At 42.7% G+C, this 25332-nt stretch overlaps 1 protein-coding gene across 1 annotated transcript in view; it reads left to right on the plus strand.

Moving 5' to 3' along the window:
- The window catches only part of LOC139752822 (uncharacterized), a 266488-nt gene that overhangs the window by 231218 nt on the left and 9938 nt on the right, over positions 1-25332 (plus strand). Inside the window, exons 3-6 of the mRNA XM_071668766.1 lie at positions 17947-18134; positions 20548-20638; positions 21303-21461; positions 22748-22919. Of these exons, the coding sequence (XP_071524867.1) occupies positions 17950-18134; positions 20548-20638; positions 21303-21461; positions 22748-22919 (607 nt within the window). The 5' untranslated portion in view covers positions 17947-17949. The remainder of the gene's footprint in view (positions 1-17946; positions 18135-20547; positions 20639-21302; positions 21462-22747; positions 22920-25332) is intronic.

Genomic DNA, 25332 nt, shown 5'->3' on the forward strand with positions numbered 1-25332 from the left:
GGCTATGGATAGAGTTGTGCGCAGGAGGATGGATGTGCTAGAAATGAGATGTTTGAGGACAATGTGTGGTGTGAGGTGGTTTGATCGAGTGAGTAACGTAAGGGTAAGAGAGATGTGTGGAAATAAAAAGAGCGTGGTTGAGAGAGCAGAAGAGGGTGTTTTGAAGTGGTTTGGGCACATGGAGAGAATGAGTGAGGAAAGATTGACCAAGAGGATATATGTGTCGGAGGTGGAGGGAACGAGGAGAAGTGGGAGACCAAATTGGAGGTGGAAAGATGGAGTGAAAAAGATTTTGTGTGATCGGGACCTGAACATGCAGGAGGGTGAAAGGAGGGCAAGGAATAGAGTGAATTGGAGCAATGTGGTATACCGGGGTTGACGTGCTGTCAGTGGATTGAATCAAGGCATGTGAAGCGTCTGGGGTAAACCATGGAAAGCTGTGTAGGTATGTATATTTGCGTGTGTGGACGTATGTATATACATGTGTATGGGGGGGGTGGGGGCTGGGCCATTTCTTTCGTCTGTTTCCTTGCGCTACCTCGCAAACGCGGGAGACAGCGGAAAAAAAAAAAAAAAAAATGACTCATGGTGAGGTGCCTGAGGATTGGCGGAATGCGTGCATAGTGCCATTGTGCAAAGGCAAAGGGGATAAGAGTGAGTGCTCAAATTACAGAGGTATAAGTTTGTTGAGTATTCCTGGTAAATTATATGGGAGAGTATTGATTGAGAGGGTGAAGGCATGTACAGAGCATCAGATTGGGGAAGAGCAGTGTGGTTTCAGAAGTGGTAGAGGATGTGTGGATCAGGTGTTTGCTTTGAAGAATGTATGTGAGAAATACTTAGAAAAGCAAATGGATTTGTATGTAGCATTTATGGATCTGGAGAAGGCATATGATAGAGTTGATAGAGATGCTCTGTGGAAGGTATTAAGAATATATGGTGTGGGAGGCAAGTTGTTAGAAGCAGTGAAAAGTTTTTATCGAGGATGTAAGGCATGTGTACGTGTAGGAAGAGAGGAAAGTGATTGGTTCTCAGTGAATGTAGGTTTGCGGCAGGGGTGTGTGATGTCTCCATGGTTGTTTAATTTGTTTATGGATGGGGTTGTTAGGGAGGTGAATGCAAGAGTTTTGGAAAGAGGGGCAAGTATGAAGTCTGTTGGGGATGAGAGAGCTTGGGAAGTGAGTCAGTTGTTGTTCGCTGATGATACAGCGCTGGTGGCTGATTCATGTGAGAAACTGCAGAAGCTGGTGACTGAGTTTGGTAAAGTGTGTGAAAGAAGAAAGTTAAGAGTAAATGTGAATAAGAGCAAGGTTATTAGGTACAGTAGGGTTGAGGGTCAAGTCAATTGGGAGGTGAGTTTGAATGGAGAAAAACTGGAGGAAGTGAAGTGTTTTAGATATCCGGGAGTGGATTTGGCAGCGAATGGAACCATGGAAGCGGAAGTGGATCATAGGGTGGGGGAGGGGGCGAAAATTCTGGAGCCTTGAAGAATGTGTGGAAGTCGAGAACATTATCTCGGAAAGCAAAAATGGGTATGTTTGAAGGAATAGTGGTTCCAACAATGTTGTATGGTTGCGAGGCGTGGGCTATGGATAGAGTTGTGCGCAGGAGGATGGATGTGCTGGAAATGAGATGTTTGAGGACAATGTGTGGTGTGAGGTTGTTTGATCGAGTAAGTAACGTAAGGGTTAGAGAGATGTGTGGAAATAAAAAGAGCGTGGTTGAGAGAGCAGAAGAGGGTGTTTTGAAATGGTTTGGGCACATGGAGAGAATGAGTGAGGAAAGATAGACCAAGAGGATATATGTGTCGGAGGTGGAGGGAACGAGGAGAAGAGGGAGACCAAATTGGAGGTGGAAAGATGGAGTGAAGAAGATTTTGTGTGATCGGGGCCTGAACATGCAGGAGGGTGAAAGGAGGGAAAGGAATAGAGTGAATTGGAGCGATGTGGTATACCGGGGTTGACGTGCTGTCAGTGGATTGAATCAGGGCATGTGAAGCGTCTGGGGTAAACCATGGAAAGCTGTGTAGGTATGTATATTTGCGTGTGTGGACGTATGTATATACATGTGTATGGGGGTGGGTTGGGCCATTTTTTTCGTCTGTTTCCATGCGCTACCTCGCAAACGCGGGAGACAGCGACAAAGCAAAAAAAAAAAAAAAAAAATAGATATATATATATATATATATATATATATATATATATATATATATATATATATATATATATATATATATGTATATATGTATATATGTATATATATATATATATATATATATATATATATATATATATATATATATATATATATATATATATATATATATATATATATATATATATATATACATATATATGTATACATATATATATATATATATATATATATATATATATATATATATATATATATATATATATATATATATATATATATATATATATATATATATATATATATATATATATATATATATATATATATATATATATATATATATATATATATATGTATATATATATACGTATATACATACATATATATATATATATATATATATATATATATATATATATATATATATATATATATATATATATATATATATATATATATATATATATATATATATATATATATATTTATATATAGATAGATAGATAGATAGATAGATAGATAGATAGATAGATAAATAGATAGATAGATCAGTAAACAGGCAAAGACACTTCCATCTGACACTGAAGGGCAACTCTCTCTCTCTCTCTCTCTCTCTCTCTCTCTCTCTCTCTCTCTCTCTCTCTCTCTCTCTCTCTCTCTCTCTCTCTCATTTCAAACATATGAACGTATGGTGTGCGGTGCTGTCTCCTCAGATTTGATGGGAATAATCACAGCGAAACCTCTAAAATTATCTAATTCCAGAGGCTTAACGTCGGAGAGATGGGGGTACAGTTACATGATTACGTGATATGTTCCCAGCACACTGTGTGGAACGTTCAGTGGAGGTATACACGCGAAGCCAACACTAAGTGATGGAACGCTTGGTAGAGCTGTAAACGTGAGGCCAAATACTGAGTGGTGGTGCTGATTTTGTGAAACCCCTGATGGAGCTGAACACTTGAAGCCTGAGTAGCGGTGCTGAGTGTGTGTGGAGCCATTTGGCGGAGTTGAACGCATGAGCCTAACACATAGCGGTGGTGCACAATGTGCGCATTCCTTAGTGGAACTATACATGTGAAGCCAATACTGAGGAGAGAAAAGGACTGAAGGTGTTAAGTTCATAGATGTAAAGACTCGAGAAGCGAACGCAAAAACGCAAATAAACGCTAAGATTCACTTAAAGTTACATATATTCATAAACCCCACACGATCGTACACATGATATAAAGCACAAAGATATGCAACAATGCATTTACATACCTGCGGGCACATGCATACATAAACAATCTCTCTCTCTCTCTCTCTCTCTCTCTCTCTCTCTCTCTCTCTCTCTCTCTCTCTCTCTCTCTCTCTCTCTCTCTCTCTCTCTCTCTCTCTCTCTCTCTCTCTCTCTCTCTCTCTCATAAGTGTTTTCGAGTACTTGGGACGAGACTTTACCAGAAGGCAGGGGTAACGCGTAGCACTCACCCACGAACTTCTGGAGTTACATGCCGAGTCGTGTGAGTTACGTGTTGTCAAGTGTTACGTGTGGGATGAAGGTTGTATGTTGGTGGAATGATAGCCAAGAGCCCAAGTGTGGATGAGACAGAAAGGAAAGAAGGCAACCAGGCTAAAGGAATGAAACCTGGCAGCCACTGGAGTGATGGTTTGCACTATCTGCCTGGGTATGAGGAGGGTTAGCGACAAAGCAAAATAATAATATGATAATAATAATAATATATATATGCGCTGGCTTATATATACATAGAGATATATGGGTATGTATATTTGCGTGTGTGGACGTGTATGTATATACATGTGTATGGGGGTGGGTTGGGCCATTTCTTTCGTCTGTTTCCTTGCGCTACCTCTTGGCCAGCGCTTCAGTGGCTGTCATGCATCACTCTTTTATCCCACATTGTTTTCTTTTCTTTTTGCCTGACCCACACGTAGGCTGCTCACATTCATTCCACAAACCCACCATCTCCCCATCTCATGTAGAACAACTTAACATGTAGCTTGTACTATCATTTCAACGTAACTAGATTTTCTTGCGGTGAGTGCCACGCCCTAGCTCTGTTTTGGGCAAAATATCATCGTAAGTACTCGTAAGTGAAGTACTCTCGCACTTGTTTTAAACAAACATGAAATACATACACACAAGGTGGCCTTTGTTGTCTTTTCCTAGAGCTACCCCTCGCGGGGGGGAGGGGGTTGCCATTTTCATGTGTGGCGGGGTGGCGACGAGAATAAATGAAGGCATCAAGTATGGATGTGTACATGTGTATATATGTATATGTCTGTGTATATATATGTATGTATACGTTGAAATGTATAGGTATGTATATGTGCATGAGTGGGCGTTTATGTATATACATGTGTATGTGGGTGGGTTGGGCCATTCTTTCGTCTGTTTCCTTGCGCTACCTCGCTAACGCGGGAGACAGCGACTAAGTATAATAATGAATGAATATATATATATATATATATATATATATATATATATATATATATATATATATATATATATATATATATATATATATATATATATATATATATATATATATACATTTTTTTTTTTTTTTTTTGCTTTGTCGCTGTCTCCCGCGTTTGCGAGGTAGCGCAAGGAAACAGACGAAAGAAATGGCCCAACCCACCCCCATACACATGTATATACATACACGTCCACACACGCAAATATACATACCTACACAACTTTTCATGGTTTACCCCAGACGCTTCACATGCCCTGATTCAATCCACTGACAGCACGTCAACCCCAGTATGCCACATCGATCCAATTCACTCTATTCCTTGCCCTCCTTTCACCCTCCTGCATGTTCAGGCCCCGATCACACAAAATCTTTTTCACTCCATCTTTCCACCTCCAATTTGGTCTCCCACTTCTCCTCGTTCCCTCCACCTCTGACACATATATCCTCTTGGTCAATCTTTCCTCACTCATTCTCTCCATGTGCCCAAACCATTTCAAAACACCCTCTTCTGCTCTCTCAACCACGCTCTTTTTATTTCCACACATCTCTCTTACCCTTACGTTACTTACTCGATCAAACCACCTCACACCACACATTGTCCTCAAACATCTCATTTCCAGCACATCCACCCTCCTGCGCACAACTCCATCCATAGCCCACGCATACCATACAAGCAACCATACAACATTGTTGGAACCACTATTCCTTCAAACATACCCATTCTTGCTTTCCGAGATAATGTTCTCGACTTCCACACATTCTTCAAGGCTACCAGGATTTTCGCCCCCTCCCCTACCCTATGATCCACTTCCGCTTCCATGGTTCCATCCGCTGCCAGATCCACTCCCAGATATCTAAAACACTTTACTTCCTCCAGTTTTTCTCCATTCAAACTTACCTCCCAGTTGACTTGACCCTCAACTCTACTGTACCTAATAACCTTGCTCTTATTCACATTTACTCTTAACTTTCTTCTTTCACACACTTTACCAAACTCAGTCACCAGCTTCTACAGTTTCTCACATGAATCAGCCACCAGCGCTGTATCATCAGCGAACAACAACTGACTCACTTCCCAAGCTCTCTCATCCACAACAGACTTCATACTTGCCACTCTTTCCAAAACTCTTGCATTCACCTCCCTAACAACCCCATCCATAAACAGATTAAACAACCATGGAGACATCACACACCCCTGCCGCAAACCTACATTTACTGAGAACCAATCACTTTCCTCTCTTCCTACACGTACACATGCCTTACATCCTCGATAAAAACTTTTCACTGCTTCTAACAACTTGCCTCCCACACCATAAATTCTTAATACCTTCCACAGAGCATCTCTATCAACTCTATCATATGCCCTCTCCAGATCCATAAATGCTACATACAAATCCATTTGCTTTTCTAAGTATTTCTCACATACATTCTTCAAAGCAAACACCTGATCCACACATCCTCTACCACTTCTGAAACCACACTGCTCTTCCCCAATCTGATGCTCTGTACATGCCTTCACCCTCTCAATCAATACCCTCCCATATAATTTACCAGGAATACTCAACAAACTTATAGCTCTGAAATTTGAGCACTCACTCTTATCCCCTTTGCCTTTGTACAATAGCACTATGCACGCATTCCGCTAATCCTCAGGCACCTCACCATGAGTCATACATACATTAAATAACCTTACCAACCAGTCAACAATACAGTCACCCCCTTTTTTAATAAATTCCACTGCAATACCATCCAAACCTGCTGCCTTGCCGGCTTTCATCTTCCGCAAAGCTTTTACTACCTCTTCTCTGTTTACCAAATCATTTTCCCTAACCCTCTCACTTTGCACACCACCTCGACCAAAACACCCTATATCTGCCACTCTATCATCAAACACATCCAACAAACCTTCAAAATACTCACTCCATCTCCTTCTCACATCACCACTACTTGTTATCACCTCTCCATTTGCGCCCTTCACTGAAGTTCCCATTTGCTCCCTTGTCTTACGCACTTTATTTACCTCCTTCCAGAACATCTTTTTATTCTCCCTAAAATTTAATGATACTCTCTCACCCCAACTCTCATTTGCCCTCTTTTTCACCTCTTGCACCTTTCTCTTGACCTCCTGTCTCTTTCTTTTATACATCTCCCACTCAATTGCATTTTTTCCCTGCAAAAATCGTCCAAATGCCTCTCTCTTCTCTTTCACTAATACTCTTACTTCTTCATCCCACCACTCACTACCCTTTCTAATCAACCCACCTCCCACTCTTCTCATGCCACAAGCATCTTTTGCGCAATCCATCACTGATTCCCTAAATACATCTCATTCCTCCCCCACTCCCCTTACTTCCATTGTTCTCACCTTTTTCTATTCTGTACTCAGTCTCTCCTGGTACTTCCTCACACAAGTCTCCTTCCCAAGCTCACTTACTCTCACCACCCTCTTCACCCCAACGTTCACTCTTCTTTTGTGAAAACCCATACAAATCTTCACCTTAGCCTCCACAAGATAATGATCAGACATCCCTCCAGTTGCACCTCTCAGCACATTAACATTATATATATGTATATATATATATATATATATATATATATATATATATATATATATATATATATATATATATATATATATATATATATATATATATATATATATATATATATATATATACCTTCCATATGTATTCATCATTTCCAATGATAGCGAGATAGCGTAAGGAACAGATGAGTGAACCTTTGAGAGAAGAAATATCACTTGGCCCCCTTCTCTGTTCCTTCTTTTGGAAAAGTAAAAACTGGAGGGGAGGATTTCCAGCTCCCCGCTCCCTCTCCCTTTAGTCCCCTTTTACGACACGTAGGGAATCCATGGGAAGTATTCTTTCTCCCATATCCCCAGGGATAAGGCAGTATATGTGTGTGTGTGTGTGTGTGTGTGTGTGTGTGTGTGTGTGTGTGTGTGTGTGTGTGTGTGTGTGTGCGCGCGCGTGTGTGTGTGTGTGTGTGTGTGTGTGTGTGTGTGTGTGTGTGTGTGTGTGTGTGTGTGTGTGTACATGAAGGAGAATAGATATGGTATATATATAAAGGCTCCAGACCTGGGAAAGTTGAAGGGCTGTGGACACGCAGCACACAGATCACACATACACACACACACACACACACACACACACACACACACACACACACACCCACACACACACACACACACACACACAGATACACACGCACACACACACACACATACACACACACACACACACACACACACACACACACACACACACACACACAGATACACACGCACACACACACACACACACACACACACACACACACACACACACACACACACACACACACACACACACACACACACACACACACACACAGATACACACGCACCAAACGGTCATGATGCGAGCCCCGTACATGCCAGGCTCAGACCGCCGTGTTGGGCTAATAATGTCCTCAGCGTCTGGACAAAAACTAGAAAGACAACAGCATGACGCCGCCGTCGCCTTTATGACCTCCTCCTCCTCTTCCTCCTCCTCCTCTTCTGTGAAATGTTTATCAGGTGTCATCCTCGTGTATCCTGTCAGAAGCAGGCCTGATGCTTTGTGTCAGCTGCCAGACCCATTTCTCCTGCCAGCTGTCAGCATCACCTTCCTCGTCAGCTGCAAATATCACATTTTCTTCTCACCCGCCAACTTCACGTTCCTCGTCAGTCGTCATCCTTTCATGTTATGCGTCAGCTACTACCCTCACGTTTTCTGTTAGCTATGTGTTACATTTTGCGTCATAAAATCAATTTACTTCTTTTTTCTTCTAACTAAAGCTAACACTTTGGTTCCTGTCAGTTACGAACTTTTCGTTCATGATTAGTTACCTTCTTTTCGTTCCCTATCAGCAACAGACCAGATTATCTTTATCATCTCACAACCCACCGTCCTCAGCCGCTCACTTAAGAGTGTAAGCAACCTGACCGTCTCGAAGCTGCTTAACCTTACGTTCGCATTCAGCTGTTAATCTCACGTTCCTCCATACTTCCCTACTCCAACGTTCTCTGTCTCTTTTCGTTCTCAAATAGTCTGACTGATTTTGATATCTATTTCTAATATCTGGTTTCAGGTTCACCTTAGCTTCTGTCACGGTCAGTTGACCGATATCTATATATTCTTTCTTACCTGGTCGATGTCGCCACCATCATTAGCACATTATCTTTATCATTGACTTTGCAAAGCTATATTTTGTGGCAAATGATAAGGCATATATCCACCATCTGTCTCTTAACTACGACATGAAACTCAGTTCAAGACAGAATGAATAGAACCCGACAAATGGTGGTGAATGTAAACATAATGTTAATTGCACTGAAATGTTTTGTTTGTCCATGGGTGTAATGGAGAGAATATGAAATACATAAAATTAATGATAGATTTAGCGAGGGCTAATAATGACTCGTGTTCAGGTATAAGCTAAACGAACAGCGGATGCAAAATTTCATCATGGTATTGTCTCTTGAAGAGAAATCTTGTTTTGCACAGAATGTTCCCCGTCAAGTTTTTGCTGTGGGTGTCAGCGGTGCACGTCTTGCCATCCCGGAGTAACACGGGGTTGAAAGGGTCGAAAAGGCCTATCCCCTAGAGACGGTCGACCAGGATGGTCAGGTTACAGTGCTAAGAAATAACTTATACCGTCTGGGCTCCAGACCTGGGAAAGTTGAAGGGCTCCTACAACCAAGGGGAAGGACGGGCTACAAACACACTCCTCCTAATTGTGGTGACGCGTCAGGTGCCGGGATTAACAGGGTGGGAAATGGTGAGGTTGTCGATGCTACGGTGTGTGTGTGTGTGTGTGTGTGTGTGTGACATTATGACTGGACCCGAGCGACGCGTTGCCGAGTGCGAGGCACGATTGACACCGGTGAACACGTACAGTGTAAAGGTTACAAAGTTCACTAACAGGACTTTGACAGTTCTTTCATTTGCATGCATAAACTTCTTACCAGGACGCCTTCATGTGATGACACAAAGCGTTCAGCCCGATTCAAAGATCAGCATAATTCCCCACAATTTGATATTATGTTTTGTATTCATTCAAAAGCCGGAAGGATATCCTGCCCAAACACAAGGGTGAACGTCCCACACAGACTGCCAATGGCTACGATGTTGTTATTTCTAACAATACCTCCCCAAAGATGTGTTCGCCAGACGACTTACACACAGATTGTCTATCTATATTCACATCTCAGGTCGAGGAAAGATCTTCCCGAAACGTTCTAACAAACGGAGAGAGAGAGAGAGAGAGAGAGAGAGAGAGAGAGAGAGAGAGAGAGAGAGAGAGAGAGAGAGAGAGAGAGAGAGAGAGAGAGAGAGAGAGAGAGAGAGAGAGAGAGAGTGCAGCAGTAACTGTTTTGTTCATGGCATCTCATCTCCCAGCTTAAGACCTAACCTTTAGTCTGCCAGGGCAAGCGCTGGCGGCGCCCTCCCTGACATCCTCGACACCTGCCTGGCGAGGTGTGGGGACTGTGGGGTGAGCTGTACGTGAGCTGACTGTTATAACCTCTAAAATAGCAACGCTGACCTTCCAGTAGCCTCCCCGGCCATGCCGTGGGGACTCAAGACGGAAAAGCAGCTGTCTGTATTGGCTTCTGTCTACTCCCTCGCTATGTGTCTTTCACCCACAATGTCACCGAAATGAGTTATCTACGCAAACTTAGATAAAACATTTGAAATGAAAATAAAAAGATTACTTTACCCCCACCGGTTCCTAACTGTCATCTCCTGGATCACATACTCCATCAACGATTTGATACTTCCTGAGGTCTGACCTTTATGACTCCCTTGCCTTACAAGTTCATGCGAGCGGCATTAGGTTTTACCTCTCGTTCACTACAGCGGTGTGGACCAGACATCTTACACGTAAGAACTGAGAAGGATCAACAGTTCACATGACTGTACTATTAGCTGTTACTGTGACTGACGATGCCTTGTGAGAGGACTGTCGAATGAGTGTTAGATGACGTGGTCTTCTCGAATAGCATAGATGCGGTGGTTGACCTGGGGTAGACGTAGCTGCGAGTGTCTGCACTTTAAAGACGCAGCTGTAAGTATAGATACGTTAATGGTTAGCGGTAAGTGTGTGACTCTACTTGTGACTTAATAGCGTAGATACCTTTACCGTGTCATTAGTCTCCCTGGCTTGCAACACTTCTCACCAGGGCAATCACCCTCCTGGCAGTACTGTCTCTACTTCTCACCAGGGTAGTTACCTTCCCGACGCATCGTCTCTTCCTCTCACAAAACGGTCACCCTCTTGGCATTATTGTTCCTGCCACTCACCAGAACAGACACCATGCGGGCAGTAACGTCTCCTCCCACCAAGGAGAGTCACCCTCCTGGCAGTATCCTCCCCTCCTCTCACTGAGACCCGCCTGGTTTGATCGTCCCCGACTCTCACCAAGAGAGTCATCTTGGCTATGATGACCCTTAACCATGACCTACAGCAGTCGACAATATTGCTATCTTTTTGACAGTGCGTAAAACCTTTTTATCAATTTACCGCCAAGTGCTACATGTACATCCTTAAGCTCTAAAATGAAGTTTCTCCAAGGAGCAACTCTTCTCAACCTTCTTTAATCTCTTCCCACATGATTTTTCACCTACAGAACACAGTGTGAAACCCACATCACTCCACAGTACTCTAACATTACCCAAACAACAACAAACATGCAACGCTACATTACAACCAGAACACTGGCTCACCCAAGACAAACTGTCTGCATTAACACAGAAATCTAGCCATTCTCTTAACCTCTGACAGAAATGAATCCAAACCGCTCTTCTGTCACCCTGAATGGCCAATCACACACACCCAATAAAGCTTTAACCATACTGAACATCACATACGACACACACACACACACACACAACATTCACTCTCCATACCACAAATATCAATATAAAGGTAGCAAATAAACTAAACGCTCTATGACCACTTTTTGGTGCCAGATTTGGATCCAAAGAAAGAATCCCTTAGTATCCTCTACCACCATTCAAGTGCTCCACCCTAATATATACATACATATATATATATATATATATATATATATATATATATATATAATATATATATATATATATATATATATATATATATATATGTATATATATATAAACCATGGAAAGCTGTGTAAGTATGTATATTTGCGTGTGTGGACGTATGTATATACATGTGTATGGGGATGGGTTGGGCCATTTCTTTCGTCTGTTTCCTTGCGCTACCTCGCAAACGCGGGAGACAGCGACAAAGCAAAAAAAACAAAAAAAAATATATATATATGTATATCATTATCATTATTATTATTATTTTGCATTGTCGCTGTATCCCGCGTTTGCGAGGTAGCGCAAGGAAACAGACGAAAGAAATGGCCCAACCCACCCCCATACACATGTATATACATACACGTCCACACACGCAAATATACATACCTATACATCTCAATGTACACATATATATACACACACAGACACATACATATATAGCCATGCACACAATTCACACTGTCTGCCTTTATTCATTTCCATCGCCACCTCGCCACACATGGAATACCATCCCCCTCCCCCCTCATGTGTGCGAGGTAGCGCTAGGAAAAGACAACAAAGGCCCCATTCGTTCACACTCAGTCTCTAGCTGTCATGCAATAATGCCCGAAACCACAGCTCCCTTTCCACATCCAGCCCCACACAACTTTCTATGGTTTACCCCAGACGCTTCACATGCCCTGATTCAATCCACTGATAGCACGTCAACCCCGGTATACCACATCGATCCAATTCATTCTATTCCTTGCCCGCCTTTCACCCTCCTACATGTTCAGGCACCGATCACTCAAAGTCTTTTTCACTCCATCTTTCCACCTCCAATTTGGTCTCCCACTTCTCCTCGTTCCCTCCACCTCCGACACATATATCCTCTTGGTCAATCTTTCCTCACTCATTCTCTCCATGTGCCCAAACCATTTCAAAACACCTTCTTCTGCTCTCTCAACCACGCTCTTTTCATTTCCACATATCTCTCTTACCCTTACATTACTTACTCGATCAAACCACCTCACACCAGACATTGTCCTCAAACATCTCATCTCCAGCACATCCACCCTCCTGCGCACAACTCTATCCATAGCCCACGCCTCGGAACCATACAACATTGTTGGAACCACTATTCCTTTAAACATACCCATTTTTGCTTTCCGAGATAATGTTCTCGACTTCCAAACATTCTTCAAGGCTCCCAGGATTTTCGCCTCCTTCCCCAACCTATGATTCACTTCCGCTTCCATGGTTCCATCCGCTGCCAGATCCACTCCCAGATATCTAAAACACTTTACTTCCTCCAGTTTTTCTCCATTCAAACTTACCTCCCAATTGACTTGACCCTCAACCCTACTGTACCTAATAACCTTGCTGTTATTCACATTTACTCTTAACTTTCTTCTTCCACACACTTTACCAAACTCAGTCACCAGCTTCTGCAGTTTCTCACATGAATCAGCCACCAGCGCTGTATCATCAGCGAACAACATCTGACTCACTTCCCAAGCTCTCTCATCCACAACAGACTTCATACTTGCCCCTCTTTCCAAAACTGTTGCATTCACCTCCCTAACAACCCCATCCATAAACAAATTAAACAACCATGGAGACATCACACACCCCTGCCGCAAACCTACATTCACTGAGAACCAATCACTTTCCTCTCTTCCTACACGTACACATGCCTTACATCCTCGATAAAAACTTTTCACTGCTTCTAACAACTTGCCTCCCACACCATATATTCTTAATACCTTCCACAGAGCATCTCTATCAACTCTATCATATGCCTTATGTATATATATATATATATATATATATATATATATATATATATATATATATATATATATATATATATATATATATATATATATATATATATATATATATACATATATATATATATATATATATATATATATATATATATATATATATATATATATATATATATATATATATATATATGTATATATATATATATATATATATATATATATATATATATATATATATATATATATATATATATATATATATATAGATGTATATATATGTATGAATGTATATATATATATATATATACATATATATATATATATATATATATATATATATATATATATATATATATATATATATATATATATATATATATATTTATCCCTGGGGATAGGGGATTAAGAATACTTCCCACGTTTTCCCTGCGTGTCGTAGAAGGCAACTAAAAGGGGAGGGAGCGGGGGGCTGGAAATCCTCCCCTCTCTTTTTTTTTTAAATTTTCCAAAAGAAGGAACAGAGGGGGCCAGGTGAGGATATTCCAAAAAAGGCCCAGTCCTCTGTTCCTAACGCTACCTCGCTACCGCGGGAAATGGCGAATAGTTTAAAAAAAAAAAAAAAAATATATATATATATATATATATATATATATATGTATATATATATGTGTGTGTGTGTGTGTGTGTGTCTTGATTCGCAGGATAGTGATGTCATCCACATTTCACGTAGATATATCCTGGCTGTGATTCACTAGACATCTCACTCTTCAGATTAACAAAAAGCGCACTTCACTTTATCCATTGTTCCATACAAAATTATTACATACTTTGTTTTCTTATGTCTTTAATACAGTTCGATGCTGAGAAAATAATGACGTAAGCACCGTAAAAAGTGCCTTTTGCCTCAAACAGTTTATTATCCGTGATGTTTATGTCAAAACTATTTTACAGGTAGTTTTTTTACTTCTTTTAATCTATTTCTCCTCTCAATCGGCCATGGCTCATTTTCCATATTGTTTGGTAACGGTATAGTGTTGTAATAACTCTCCATAAAAACATATGTTGATTATTTATGAGACAGCACAACCCTCACACGAAAGAAGGTGCTTTTTTGGCTTCCCAGGGGTTAGTGGACACTGGGTAAGGTTCATTTGTTAGCACCTCTCTCATCTCGTCTTGGATCTACCGTGGCGTCTCTAGCTTTGCTTTGTATCTACTGACATTTGTCAGCAGTTTCAACATGTGCCTCACATTCCTCGGTGATCATGCGGTTCCAGAAACTCATATTTCACTTCATCTTTCACAATTCATCGGTCGGTTTACCGGTTCATCCAATGTGTGTTATCCACGAATTTACCAGACTCTGGTCTGTGTTGACTCCGTCATCTGTCACATTCCTGAAGTCTCCTGTCATCCGTTGGCCTCCTGGGGAGACTCGTCACTTGTCTCACCCCGGAGTTTCTTGTCACCCGTCACACTCCTGGTGTCTCCCGTCACTTCTTACACTCCTGATGTCTCTTGTCACCCGTCACACTCCAGGTGTCCTCCCTTCGTCACACTCCAGGTGTTTCCCGTCTTGGTCCAGGAGGCGTCACCCTGCCTTTGTTCCCAGTGAAGCTGCCCACCCCAAGCTGGACCAAGGGTCAAGGCCAAGTGTGCGTGTTGATCACTACAGAGCAGCGGTGAGTTAAGAATGGGAACAGGGAGCAAAGGTCGCGTAAATAATGTTATGGAGGGAAAAACCTGGTGCAAACCTGAGGAGATGTCTTTTTATACCTCTCTCTCTCTCTCTCTCTCTCTCTCTCTCTCTCTCTCTCTCTCTCTCTCTCTCTCTCTCTCTCTCTCTCTCTCTCTCTCTCTCTCTCTCTCTCTCTCTCCTCTGTTTGTCCCTCTCTCTCCCATATTACCGTATGAACTTGGACACTGACACCCCCTACATCCACTGTTACCAGTTCCACTCTAACGCCACCGCAACCCAATTTCCACCATCATCCTTTCGGTCAGTCCACCAGACTCCACGCCACAGAACTCCAAAACAAAAACCAACATACTGTCAGATCGACACGACATGCCTCCAACAACACCAACACTTCCGCCAGCACCAGAGCACCCCCACCAACAGGGGGAAGGTAATGGTGTGAACCGCCTTCCCCAGAATATAATCAAGTTCATGACCTCACTGTTCCCCGGTCCAGTGGTTAGTGATGATTAGCCACTCTGACCCAGCTCCTCCCGTGATTTAGCAGGTGTGGTGAGCTGACTGCCTTCTTGTGATAAGTGATTGTCACACCACCTAGCTGGTGCAACTGGTGCACCTCTGCTGGTGTAGCTGGTGTGTCTCTGATTACGTCTGCTGGTGTAGCTGGTGTGTCATCTCAGCTTTGTTGGTGTCGCTAGTGGATATTGTCAGCTCTGCTGGTGTGAGATGGGTGTAAGCTGAGGTCTGCGTATGTACTTGGTGGGTCTGCTCATCTTTGCTAGTATAAGTCGGTGAGAACTCAGCTCTGTTGATTTAGCTGGTGTGTCTGCTCAGCTCTGCTGTTGTAACTGGTTTGTCTGCTCAGCGCTGCTGGTGCAGCTGGTGTGTCTGCTCAGCTCTGCAGTCGTAACTAGTTTGTCTGCTCAGCTCTGCTGGTGTGAACCACGTGTTTGTACTCTTCTGGTGTTCCACGACCCTTAACGTTTAGCGGACCAGCAGAGTTATCGAGACGTTTACGTTCAGGTTCACGTTCGAGGCCTCACTTACCCCCTAATTTCACTCACTCTCTCTCTCTCTCTCTCTCTCTCTCTCTCTCTCTCTCTCTCTCTCTCTCTCTCTCTCTCTCTCTCTCTCTCTCTCTCTCTCTCTCTCTCTCTCTCTCACACCTTCTCTCCTCCCAGTAATCGTGAGCAGCACTTGCAACGCAGGGTGTGTTCTCTGCAAGAAGTTGCCCATCCCAAGCTGTGGCAGGACCAGCCATTGTGTCTGCAGGCAACCTTCTGACTTTTATCACGATTGCAATTTATTGCTGTTGCCCAGAAATGCACGCGATGGTTCACGTTACAAAGGTTAGCACGCGACACATCTGTTCTGTTCCCCTCACTTGAGCACTGGATGAGATTTATACATATTCTTAGGTATATATTCTTCATGCTGTTCTTTGTCTGTGTAGCCTACAGGGCTGATTTTCCTGTGGGTTTCTTTGCCAGAGGGAGAAACTGTGTATGAAGGTTCCTGAGGGACACACTCTCACTGATGAGGCAATCTATCTACCCTCTCGATGTTGTAGTGGTCAGGCAGTTTGTTTGCTATATTCTTCACCCATACTATCGCTGGAATACTTCGTCTATGTATGTATAGACGACTGAAACTGCTCTGATGGTGGTGTTGGTTCAACAGGAGGCCAGGAAGGGAGCTTGTACAGCTTCAGCCATCACCACCTTTCAGCAGTTGGACTAGAGAGGCTGGTGGTGGGTTCTTCACGCGCTCATTATACTTTAGGTGGTCATCATACTTTAGTCATCTTACTTTAGTTGCTCATACTTCAGGTAATTGTGATTAACCAATCATTATGCTTTAAATCGTCATGATACTTTAGTAACGTATATCCTAGTTATTCATGACACTATAACTAGTCATCATACCTTAAGTATTACTGGGAACCTCATGCATTACTTCACGTAAAGACATCGCTTGGTAATGGAGACGCGTCATAGATAACTCATAAAAGATATTTAGCATCGAGTATTCTCTTACTTCTTTAACGCAGACACGATTTCTTTTCTTGTTTATTGATATTTGATAAATGTAAAAGAAAATTTGATTCGAATGAGCCAGTCCGCTAAAGTCAGATCCGTCACCGTCATGAGTTCAGAGACAAAAACAGCAAAAAAGACTTGCGTGTTGACCCACCTCAGATGGTGCGCCACACTACGGGAAATATATATCGCTCAGGAGTCAGATGACATGAGCGGTAAAGGCAGTAAAAGTCATGCATGAATAGACTCCATGTTAGCTGAACTGTGCCACCCTGTTGGCTGATGCTGTACAGATAAGTTAGTTAATGCTGTACGGGCATGCTTGCTGACGCTGTACTGCCATATTCCTTAAAGCTGTACAGCCACGTTTGCTGATGTTTTGCAATCACGTTAGCTAAAGCTAAACAGCCATGCTAGCTCATGTTGTGTAGCCATAAATCAAGTCATCATCTCTGATCTGGTGAGCCTCAGTTTAGGAGGAACGCACACCCGTATCAGACGCTTATCAAGACGAAACTATCTCAACCATTTGAATGGCGTAAGTATAGATGAGTTATAGTTACCCATAAGTTATAGAGGGCAGTAACCTAGCACTCCATGGAGGTGGTACGGTAAGTGATAACAAGTTCCATTAACTGTAGTTAAAGATACTCTGGCGTTTGCTAATCTAACCATATGTTTAATTTTTTCCTGCAGGCAATGAAGGTGGCGCTGGTGTTGGTGTTGGTGATGGTGTTGGCGAGCGTGGCACTGGGCCAGGTGCCATGCGTGGAGGTGAACGAGCAGCTGACCCTGCCCTGCCTCTGTACCACCAGTGGCCAGGACATCTCCATCAACTGCGACAACGTGGCCTTCCCTGGCGACTTCCCTCTACTCCCCTTCAAGTAAGGACCCTTCCCCACGCCCCAGGGACACATTGCATACCTCCTCCTCCTCCTCCTCCTCCTCGCCCTCCTCCACATACTACACCTGTTCTTGCTAGGGTTGACCCCCATGCTATCATTGTTGCTACTACTAATACTTTATTACTACCACCACCACTACTGCTACTGCTTCTATTATCACTACTATTACTACCACTACGACTGCTACTACTACTACTACTACTACTACTACTACTACTACTACTACTACTACTACTACTACTACTACTACTGCTACTGCTACTGCTACTACTACTACTACTGCTATTACTACTACTATTACTATTACTAGTACTATTACTACTGTCACTACAACAAATAATAATGATAATGACGACAAGAACGATAATAATAATGATAATAACAACAATGATAGACTACCACAACTACACTAGTGCTACTACACTACTACCACAACACTACCACAACACTACCAACACTACTATTACTACACTACTACTACAACACTACCAACACTACTATTACTACACTACTACTACAACACTACCAACACTACTATCACTACACTACTACTACTACTACTACTGCTGTTAATAGCAATAATGATAACAATAGAAATGATGATAGTAATAATTGTGACAGTAATAATGATAACGATAATATTTATGATAAGAATAATGGTACTGATAATGATAATAATGATAATAACGATGATAATAATAATGATAGCAATAATATTAATAATAATAATAATGATAATGATAATAATATTGATATTAGTAATAATGATAACAATAATGATAATAACAATAATGGTAGTAATAATAATAACAGAATAGTAATGAAAATAGTGATAATAATGATGATTATAACAACGATAGCAATAATGATATTAATAGTATTAATGATGATTACAATAATGATAACTGTAGTGAGTGACTATTCTTATGACGAGTGACTCTGGTTACAATGTCACCTTAACAATAGTAAGTAACCATCTCTGAAAATGAGCACCTCTACCTACTGTGAGACGACCATCTGGATAATGAATGATCCCGCTTGTATCAAGCGACCTTGGTCATTATGAGTGAACTTGCTTGTAATGAGAGATCCTGGTGAAAATGAGTGACCTTGGTCATACTGAGTGATCCTGATCTTGATGAGTGACCTTGGTCATGATGAGTGACCCTGGTGAAAATGAGTGACTCTGGTTATAACGAGTGTGACCCTGAATGGTTGTAATCAACGACCCTAGTCACAATGAGTAACCCTGGTTGTACCGAGTGTCCTTGGTTGCAATGTGTGACCCTGTGATGAGGGTTCTTCGTCTTGTTGAGCGACCCTGGTCGTATTGAGTGACCCTGGTCGTATTTAGTGACCCTGGTCGTATTTAGTGACCCTGGTTACTGAGTACGACCCTATCAGTACTGAATAACCCTGATCATATTGAGTGTTCCGCGTTGTGCTGATTGACCTGGTGAGTGACTCAGGTCGTACTGAATGACCTTGGTCATCCTGAGTGACCCTGGTCGTACTGACCGACCCTGATCTTTCTGAGTGACTCTGGTCTTACTGAGTGGCCGTGGTCGTAACTGAGTGACCCTGATCGTACTGAGTGACCCTGGTCGTACTGACTGACCTTGGTCGTCCTGAGCGATCCTGGTCGTACTGACTGACCCTGGTCTTTCTGAGTGACCGTGGTTGTACTGAGTGATCCTGGTCGTAAGGAGTGACCGTAGTCGTACTAAGTAACCCTGGTCGTCCTGAGCGACCCTGGTCGGACTGAGTGACTGTGGTTGTACTGAGTGACCTTGGTCGTCCTGAGCGACCCTGGTCGGACTGAGTGACCTTGGTCGTCCTGAGTGACCCTGGTCGTACTGAGTGACCCTTGTCGTACTGAGTGACCCTTGTCGTACTGACTGACCCTGGTCGTACTAAGTAACCCTGGTCGTCCTGAGCGACCCTGGTCGGACTGAGTGACCGTGGTTGTACTGAGTGACCCTGGTCGTAAGGAGTGACCGTAGTCGTACTGAGTAACCCTGGTCGTCCTGAGCGACCCTGGTCGTACTGAGTGACCCTTGTCGTACTGAGTGACCCTGGTCGTACTGAGTGACCCTGGTCGTACTGAGTGACCGTGGTCTTCCTGAGTGAACGTGGTCGTACTGAGTGACCGTGGTCTTCCTGAGTGAACGTGGTCGTACTGAGTGACCCTGGTCATACTGAGTGACCGTGGTCGTACTGACTGACCCTGATCGTACTGAGTGACCCTTGTCGTACTGAGTGACCCTGGTCATACTGAGTGACCCTTGTCGTACTGAGTGACCCTGATCGTACTGAGTGACCGTGGTCGTACTGAGTGACCCTGGTCGTACTGAGTGACCCTGGTCGTACTGAGTGACTTCTCTTCCCTCAGGATGCGGATCGTGGAGTTCTCACAGAGGAACACGGGCATCCAGGCGCTGCGCAGCCAGCTCTTCACCGCCTCTGACCTGCCACTGAAAAAGGTTAGTGAATGGAAGTCATTCTTCCTGGGTCATCGTAACCCACATGTTACCGTATCAGTCACTAAGACGCTTGGCTTAACATAGAAACCTTTCATATGTTTCAATAATCCAATGATTAACACATTCATCTTACAAGTCATTCGTCTCTTTTTCATTCGAACTGAATAAATCAAAGATTTAATCGTTACAGCTGAATGTATGAATGATTCATCTCAAATTATGTGAATAAATCAAAGGTTTTATCGTTACAGCTGAATGTATTAATGATCTATCTCAATGTATGTGAATATATTAAAGATTTTCATTACCATGTGAACTTATTAAATATTTGTTACTGTATGTGAACATATCGAAGATCTCTTTATATTCATGTAAATGAGGATTGGTATGGTAGATAAAAGTTTTATTCACACTTGAAATTATCAAAGATATCTTTATTACATATGGAGGTATTAAAGTATACATATGTTAAGGTATCATTTTTGGTACATATGAACGTTTACAATATTTGCTTTCACAAGTGAAAGCATTAAAGACGAATCCATTATATGCGAACGTATTGAAGATATTTTCTCTATATGCAAACGAATTACCGATGTTTTCATTATAAGCGATCACAGTCAAGATCTTTTTCCACACACTGACCCTGGCTGATGATCCGCAGGTGGACTTCTCCCGCAACGAGATCCGCCGCCTGAACGCGGACGTCCTGGAAGGCCTGGAGTCACACTTGCTGGAACTCCACCTCCACCACAACCTACTCGGCAACAACTACAACCCCATATTCTCCTCCTCAGATATCTCCAACCTTACCGCACTGCAGGTGAGGAGAGAGGGAGGGACCACGAGTCAAGGGGTCACGAAGGGAGAACTGCGGGAATGAGGGAAGAGTGAGAGGCCACGAGTTGAGGGAATGGGGGAAGAGTGAGAGGCCACGAGGGGAGAATAAGGTACCCCGATATGATGGAGGAACAATGAAGGGAAGTGAGGAGTGGCCACAAAGAGGGAGTGAAGGCTCATGAAGGGAAAAAGGGGGACAATGAAGAGTTGGTGAGGGAGCATGAGGACAGAGGAGAGTGAAGACCCACTTGGGATGATCAAGGAACCATAGTGGCAGAGTGAGGGACTGCAGCAGGAGAGGAGGAGGACAGGGAGATACAGTGGAGGGCGGCTGAGTGATTGGTTCATGGATCAAGGAGACAAGTCAGGGGTTAAGACGACGGGTCAAGGGTAAAATATGCGAGTCAGTGGTGAATGAGACGGATTAAGATATAGGATCAGGAGAGAAGGGAATAGCTCAAGGGTGAAGAAAAAGAGTCCATGGATGATCTTCAGACCAGGTTAGAATGTAGGAAAGTGGTTAAGGACTGAAATAGTTACAGACGGAGACAAAGAAAAAGGTAGAACGTAATCCTCAAAGAGAGGACTGGGGACCTAGGAGTATGAAGGCTAAGTGGGTTAGGACGTTGAGAGCTGAGGGCTGAGAGGGTTGAAGAGTGAGAGTGTTGAGGGGTGAGAGTGTTGAGGGTTGAGAGGCTTGAGGGCTGAGAGGGTTGAGGTCTGAGAAGGATGAGGGCTGAGAAGGTTGAGGGTTGACAGGATTGAGGGTTAAGGGCTGAGAGGTAGCTAAGGGTTCTATAGCAACTGAGAGAGAGCAGAAAGTAACGTGAGTGTGAGGGGAAGGCTCTTCATTCTGCAGACTTTGGCGCTTCCTGATGAAGTTGTTTCCGGATGTGTCCTCGTCAGCAGACGGAAAATTCATTGTTGATGAGATACTTACAATTAATGTCTATACCCTTCACTGCTAGTTTGAATCAATATTTGTTTTAACCATTAGCTATGTATTTGCAAATAATGTGGTGTCGAAGTTAGATGAGTACTTCTTCTTGTGTCTGGAGCTATAATAGATAGGTTTATAGAGTTATGGAAATAGTAGGCTGAATCATGAATATCATGAATGAGACGTTGAATCATGTATATCATAAGTATGTGAAGGTAGTTTGTACATATGTTAATTCATTTAAGAATCTAAAGATTAGATACCTTATCAGCCTCTGGCTACACATCGTCTATCAGGTAATACCTCATGTGTTACGTACTATTCTCTAGACCCTGAACTTGGCGTACAACCACATCCGTGCGCTGGACACCGGGTTCCTTACGTCTCTGAAGGATCTACAGGTCCTGCACTTGGAGGGAAATAGCTTCCTAGCGATGCCATCCGCGGCCCTCCGGGAGCTGAAGGCCCTCAAAGTCCTCACGCTGCAAGAAAATGACATAGGTGAGTAAGCCGACCTCTAGGGTGACACTCACGCAGCATAAGATACTGTACTGTGCCGTGCTATGCTCCGTACACCATCACTTATTCTCTGTTAGAAGGGGTCCTCTATCTCAGAATACATAAGCAAAGCGTCTATGTGAGACGGTTGGTGAAGGGCACATAGCTGGGGGTAGGTGGAGGATAGGATAGAGCCTACAGTGGGTACAGTGATCGACATAAGAGGGTGGCAGGAGGAGGACTTGTCCCGTCGAGAAAGGTGATGATACACAGGAGGGAGGAGTACCTTTAACTCACACAGTATCGTAGATTCAGATACACAGAATATGCTGACGCTGATAACAATACGAAGGAGGGTTTAAGCATAATAGGCTATGAATATACACTATGTAGGATATACTGGTACTGGTGTTGATTCAGAAGAGCTGAGGTGTACTTCCAAATACAAAATATATCATTGCGGGTAACACCGTGGTACATGATGCATAACAACATATTATACTTCAGTTTACACAAGTGAATACCCTCACGCACCAGTATTAACGATATGAACATTAAGATCGTGATACTGCTTATTTTACGACACTGAATAATGAACTATTCAGAAGCAAAGCAGGGCCGACTCTTAGAATGCTGGGGTCAATATTTTACCAGATATGTATGTAAACTAAATTAATTTTGACAGGTGTCTTCATCAGTACCTGGTACAACGTTGATATTTTCCATATTATTCTTTTCTTCGATCCATTATCATCATCCTGTTCATCATTGCAGCTGCCAGGTCCTTCATTATCTCTTCCAGGGTTTAGGTCTTCACGTGATGCTGCACTGAGCTCGATTCAGACTACATAACATTCCAAACAAATCTGGTAGGAGAATCTGTGATGTAAACAGGTATTTTCTACAAGGCTGTCAACAATGTCATGACACTTGTGTCCATCACCTGAGGGCATTCATAGACACTGGATAACATTGCAAGTGCGTTATCCGTGAGGCGAAGCATTCCTTTCTTCAAAGGAAGTGCGATAACCTCTCCTCGTCAACCACTGATAGGTCTTTCTGGTCTTTAGCTAAGGGCATCTCTGACAACTTCTGGCGCTCTACCTTTCCTTCACTTTTCCGATCTGACGGTAATATAGCTGTTCTCTCCCGTAGACAAAGCAATTTTCTTTACTTTCCGTTTTCCTTCTAATTCGACTTGGATGACTCTAATGTCCTTCATCCCCTGATGCTCCTCTTACTAAATCTATGCCTCTTCCCTTACTCTCTTTTCGGACTGTCCGAAATGTGGACACATGCAAAGTTTATGGTCCTGATTGCATCCATCCTAATGTACTGAAAGAGTGTGCCTCTGAACTTGCATTTGCTCTTGCTCGTCTGTTCCATTTCTGTTTAAAAAACAGAACTTTTCCTTCTTGAAAGCATGCGTTGGTGCTTTCCATTCCCAAGAAGGTTGACCGTTTTAGCCCCTCTAACTAATGTCCTGTTGCTTTGATGTTTACCATTTCCAAAGCCTTTGAATCCCTCCTCAGCTCCAATATCCTGAGACATCTTGAATCTCAAACTCTTCTCTCTGCTCATGGAAGGCTTCCGTAAGACGAGAGGCACTGGTAATATTCTTTCCTTTCTCACTAATGTCTTGTCATCATCCCTGAAAGAGTTTGAGGAGTTACATGTAGCTGCCCTTGACATATCCAAAGCTTTTGACGAGGTATGGCATCGGTGTCTCATCTCTAAGCTCCTCTTTTGGCTTCCTTCCTTCACTTTGCTCACTCATATCTAGCTTCTTCTCTGGCCGATCTATCTCCGTGGTTGTTGATGGATAAGTATCTATCAACAACAATGTCCCTCAGGATTTTGCCTGTCTCCTAAACTTTATCTCCTTATTGTCAACGATTTCCTTTCTTCCAAAAACAACCAGATGCGCTCCTACACTGATAACCCAACGCTGCATTCCTTCACATCCTTCAATTCTGCCCTTTCTTCTCTCACTCAACCCGCATCTCGTCTCGCAACAATAACCTCAGTAAACTCAGATTTAGACCGGATATCTCAGTGGGCAAAAAAAAAATCTGTTAAGTTTAATACCATCTCTCTACCCAGAATTCCTAACAACCTCCCTCTCTCATTTGGCTGCTCTGTAATTCCACTTCTTGGTTCACTGAATATACTTGGTATAACTATTACATCCACTCCTTCTTGGGCACCCCACTTTACGGAAATAGCTAAGTTTGCTTGTAAGAAACTAGCAGTCATGTTTAGATATCGAAATTTATCTTCTTTCGGACAGTTGCTCCGTTCATGCAATAGATTGATCCGTTCTTGTATGTTGCACTGCTCTCACATCTGGGTGGTTCTAGCTCTGCATCCTTAGTTGACGGAACTGAGTCGAAAGGAGTCATCTTATAAACTCTTC

The sequence above is a fragment of the Panulirus ornatus genome, chromosome 13 (assembly GCF_036320965.1).
Source record: "Panulirus ornatus isolate Po-2019 chromosome 13, ASM3632096v1, whole genome shotgun sequence".
NCBI lineage: Eukaryota > Metazoa > Arthropoda > Malacostraca > Decapoda > Palinuridae > Panulirus > Panulirus ornatus.